The sequence below is a fragment of the Anopheles funestus genome, chromosome 3RL (genome assembly GCF_943734845.2).
Source record: "Anopheles funestus chromosome 3RL, idAnoFuneDA-416_04, whole genome shotgun sequence".
Lineage (NCBI taxonomy): Eukaryota > Metazoa > Arthropoda > Insecta > Diptera > Culicidae > Anopheles > Anopheles funestus.
In genome coordinates, this window is record NC_064599.1 from 46,626,918 (window position 1) to 46,632,330 (window position 5,413).

General features: G+C 34.7%; 1 protein-coding gene across 1 annotated transcript; it reads right to left on the reverse strand.

Moving 5' to 3' along the window:
• Positions 1-590: 590 nt before the first annotated feature.
• LOC125767778 (farnesol dehydrogenase-like) lies at positions 591-5,064 on the reverse strand. Its single transcript, XM_049434672.1, has 4 exons — positions 4,377-5,064; positions 2,550-3,234; positions 1,594-1,740; positions 591-1,499 (listed from the first exon to the last, which is right to left on the reverse strand). The coding sequence occupies exons 2-4, from the start codon at positions 3,216-3,218 to the stop codon at positions 1,458-1,460; spliced, it is 858 nt and encodes a 285-aa protein (XP_049290629.1). The 5' UTR covers positions 3,219-3,234; positions 4,377-5,064; the 3' UTR covers positions 591-1,457.
• Between the last annotated feature and the right edge of the window lie 349 nt (positions 5,065-5,413).

Genomic DNA, 5,413 nt, shown 5'->3' on the forward strand with positions numbered 1-5,413 from the left:
TTCATCGGTGTAATCGACGACAAATGTCCATCAATCCGATTGTCATGAAACAGTATGTTTTACGAACCTCATTCAAATAATCAAAAATGATCAATAATCAAAACCGAATATCTTATTAAATGTCAACATTCTCAGCAGGAAAAATTACATTAAATTTTACTCCATTTAAGATCTCTATTATTCTCTCTATTCCATTCTATTAAATCCTATTACAGCATCTCAGGTATCTTTTGGTAAAGTTTGCATTATTTGCACTGGGCTTGTAAGCATTTTCATAGGCTAAAAAATACAACCATGTAAATATGATCAGTGACCGTATGCCATTAACATAAATATTTCAAGACGATATCATATCACAGTTAGCAAGCCATTGATCAAGCCTAGTGCAACACAGCGCTGCAATACAGCGCTAGATAGAGAAAAAGGAAGGTAAATCACTCTGAAAATATCCCTCAAGTATACCGGGAAATATTGCACTCTATTTGTGCATGTACGTAAAGTATACTTATATCCTTCGCGGTTCTGCGTGAAATTTGCTTTCGTTCGGTTTGCATGTATTTATTGTTCATAAAAATGGTAACATACTACGATTATGTTTGTTAGCTTACGTTATTTATTTTCAACTTATATTACCGCTCACAAACTGCATGATGATTAACGCTTTTGGGAATTAGTTCTATTTGAAAGCTTTATAACTTAGATAAAAGAAATGATAAGACAAGGTGCTTCCACAATGTACGAGATCGTGGCTGAGAAATGCAAATTTAACAATTTTTTTTCGACATTTTTTTCCAACACTAAGAAGGTATCACAGCCAAGATCTCATAATGTATAGAAAAAGGCAAATAAAATCAAATGCTGAAATTACTTTATGATACAGAAAATCAAATGATTTTTACAATTAATCTTTACGAAAGTTTCTATACGAAAGTAAAATAAACTAAACCAAAACATCAAAGTGAAGAGATTTTGTTTGAAAAACATTTCACTACAAACGCGTGTTTAAGTAATAAAGAAAACAACGGTTTTAAATAACGATCATGGGCACCCACAGAATTCTATAAGCTCAAATGGAATTATGGTTATCTCGGTTCAAATCATGATTTAAAAGAAATGAGTTAATTAAAAAAAAGTGTAAGGTTGTAACAACAGAGCGAAGCTATTTCTGATAGTGTAGAATCTAAAAATACGAAACTGTCTAAAACTGTATCAGCAGACTCAATCAGTATATGTGTGGATCAGTAGACACAAAGTTGTAATTGTAGTTTGTAGAAAATACACCTGTATTTATAGTGCGTTTAGGTGTTATTATATAATATATAAATGATCAACTTTTCACAACGGGACATCAACGTTGCTGAACAGAATAATAATATTCACGTATATTAGATTTGTCTCCATAAACTCAATTCAGACTTTTAAATCGGTCTGTACTTCTGTTTTTTTTTTATGTTTGACTACAGGAACTCGCCCATCGGCTTGATAATCAGCTCGTGAATCTAAAAATAAAAGAAAAAACGAACAAATAAAATACAAAGTAGAAAATTTTATAAAACGTGCAAAAGTTAAAGAGTAAATAATTAACACTCGTACTTGAACATTTTCTGGTGTAGTTATAGCATAAAGTACCGCTTCGGCCACATCTTCCGGTTTTAGTTTCGGCATGTAATTAACAATTTCGTTTTCCTTCGAGGTGTTTGCCGAAAGAATGTCACCTTCCACTAAGCCAGGACTAATACTCTGTGAATTATAATGAAATTATGGAAATATTGTGAGACTATACGTGATTTTATTGTAATTGCTATCAAGCCCGAGGCCTGGTGGTGTATGTAGTCGAAACGAAGGTCTGGAAAATTCGGTTATAAGTGTTTTCAGAATAACTTAAGCTCTTAAACGCAGATTGAAATATGGTACTGAATATACAAATATATGTTTAGTTAACCACTGAATGTCTGTTGTATCGCCAATAGCCACACATAATTTCGGAAATAATCTTTTTACCTGCTAACCGGGTAGATATCGTGCCCAAAGAGGTGATAACGATTATAGAGCCAAACAAGAAAGTTTGGTTAGGCTTTTTTAACGTTGAGTATGACTACCAAAATTATACTCGTGATTTTAAGCAAATCGAAAGGATAGAAAGATAGTCAAAAAAACCTAATAGATTTTGGTATGCCCTTGATGCCTTTGTCGGTTAGAAAGGAATTCAGCTCTATACAGTTAAAGGAGCTAGAGGAGCTCTATATACGAACAATGCAAATAGGAATTATCAAATACCTCAAGAGGCTTTTTTTAAAATATTTTGTTTTGCTCGGTTAGAACGGTCTGGCCGTATCAAGACTTATTTTACCACGTAGCAGGATAGTCAATCCATGCTACGGGGGGACGGTCCGGATGGGATTTGAACCCGGTCCTGCCGTGTGGACGGGCGCCGTTTATCACATGCTCCACCGGGCCGCCCCGCTTTATTTAAAATAGAAACCGTAACAAATCCACTAAAATGGATGCCTGCAAAAATAAAAAATTAAATAGATGTAGTAATGCCTTACCGTAACTTTACAGCCCGTGCCTAAGTAAACGAGTTCTTGTCTAATACACTCCGTAATGGCCGTGACTGCATATTTCGAAGCCGGATACATTCCATTTAATGGTCGCGTTCCTGGGACGGCTTGGTGCACTTTATGGCCAAATATGCTGTTAACGTTAATTATGTGACCCTTCACATCACGGGCTTTCATCGATTTAACAGATTCCCTGGTGCATAACGTTAATCCAATAATGTTCGTCTCCATTGTCTTATACAGATCCCTTGTATTGTTTTTCTCTGTTAGCAAGCATTTTGTGATGATCCCTGCGTTGTTCACCAGCATATCTACCCCACCGTATGTGTTTTCGATCCATCCAAACGCATACTTAATATCGTCCTCAACGGTAATATCACACTCAACGTAATTCAGCGTACCGGCTACATCAAACAGGCTAACGCGTAGTTTTTCCACCTTGTCACGCCGTCTTGACAGTGCGCATACGATCATTCCCGCTTTGACGAGTTCTACCGCGATGGCCCCGCCAATTGCACCGCTGGCGCCGGTTACGACTGCAACCTTGCCATGCCAACGTTTCATTCGGTCTGCTATATCTAATCTAACTGATGGCGATGGGGCTGGTGGTGTGGCCTCATTACTATCATTATTTCCGTTGTTACCATTGGCTGACATTTTGAATTAGGCGTTGCTAAAAAAAAAAAACAAAAAAAAAAACATATACAGTTAAGACATATCCCATGTTTCAATTTGCAACAAAGCGTAGCTTGTTTGGCTAAAAATATTGCAATTTTTGCTTATTGGCAAAGTATCAAGATTAGATGCGCAATTGCTCTAATCAATAATGCATTGTTAATCCCATGAGCATACAATGCCATAGTAATTATGGGTGTCATGGCCAATGGATGAGGTAGATAACAAGGTTTACTCCACTTTGTTTGTATTTAAACTACTTTTAATTTGATCACTATGTTTGGCTTTAAACAAAAATCAGTTTTGCTTAACGTAATCCAAGCATTTACACATGAGGAATTGTACATCAATTGATTGTTCATTGAGTGTAAAAATTATTCGTTCTTTACGCAAATCTCAAAAAAATTATTACATCAGATGAAGTAAAACATAAACAACATATATAAATAAATATATATCACATTGGAAATTTTTGGCAATACTATGAAAAACCATCATTCTTAAACATACAAATATCATAACATGTAATAATATGATCAAATGAATTGAAATTCCATTAAGTTCAACCAGAATTTAAATTAAACTATTCAGAATGGTATATAGTCACCCATGTAACTATCCTTCTAAAAGACGCTCATCGAGCAATACTTTTTTTAAGATCAAGCTCACTTTACTGATTAACAAGCATTACAAGTTGCTGTTACACTTTTTTAAATAAATTGCAATATATTAAAAAAAAGGTATTAGAACCCGGTTAAGTTGCATCAGTTGCATCAATGACATTGTTCAGTACGGGGGGGACACAGTAGTAGAAGATGATAACGGCGCCGGTTTCTACAAGGCAGGACCTGTTACGGGTACATAAAGTCGAGGAAAATCAGTAATGGCAGGCGGAGACCTGCCTTAAGGTTGTAGCGCCGCAAAAAAAAGAAGAACTCAGTACGGTTTGTATGAAATTCATGAAATACACATACGAAATATATATTGTATTTCCATTCGCACTTCATGTACATGCACACATTTTAAATATTATACCACTTTCTTGTAGTTAATATGACCACACTTAGTGCTTGGTACGGATTTTTTAAAATTATTTACAACTACCTAGTTCGTATCTTTTCACTGTTTAATTAAACTTACTTCAATTGCTGTAGTCAATAGCTTCGCTTAACAATGTTTAACTGCACTCGCGAAAATTAAATCCTTGAATCGTCTGTTCAACTATATTGATACAGAAAACCTATCAAGAGCACAAACCATTCCACTAATTGTTCAGAGGGGTTGATTTCAAATAATCGGTTTAAGAAGAAAATGAACACCAGTCTTCACCAAAGCAATAGTACAAAATGTCGAACGAGGTTTTAACCACAACCTATTTATATAAGCTTTCCCGGCTGGCTTAATGATTTTGATTTGCATGATCTCTTCTTCACTAGTACAACTTCACCTTGCCTCAATACAATTACAAATTTAATACCGCTCAGCACGCGGCTAGATGAATTTATAAAAAAAGATGCGCAGAAAAATATACTACTCCTGTACGCCTTTCGCTCATTGGCAATCACTTTTCAATTTGAGAAAGCAACAATAAGTGTGCGAAGAAGAGAATAAATTATTCAGACTATGTGCAACATTTTTCTCTACAACTTGCTGTTTGATATGTTTCAAATATTCTTCTGCCATTATGATGTTGTACTTTTTCTAACTTGCCGCATAATATACATATATAGCGGTCCGTTCCTTTTTAAATAATACGTACCTATGTAAAGCTCGTAGATTGACAAATTAAATAAATATTAATAAATAAACACACAAGGCCATTTTCATTGTATGAGCTAATTTGTCACCTCCTTCGACATATTTGCATAGGACAATGTGCAGCACACTTTCAAAAATGTAATAAAAAATAGAAAGGAGTGGTTAAGTAAAATATTTTGCCTGAAAAGTTATGATAGTGATTGTTTCTTTTTTTTTGCAAAAAAAAAAAAAAATAGAATGTCCATGTTGAGTCTGCTGAGCTTCGTTAGCATCGATTTTACACAGCAAACATAATAATCTCATCAAGTTGACCTTATATCCCACTCAGATTTTCCGTTTAATACAAGCATACTTTTCGTGGAGGAAAAAGATATAATTAAGTTAGGAGTGTTTTTCAGTAGCATGAAATTTTAAAAATA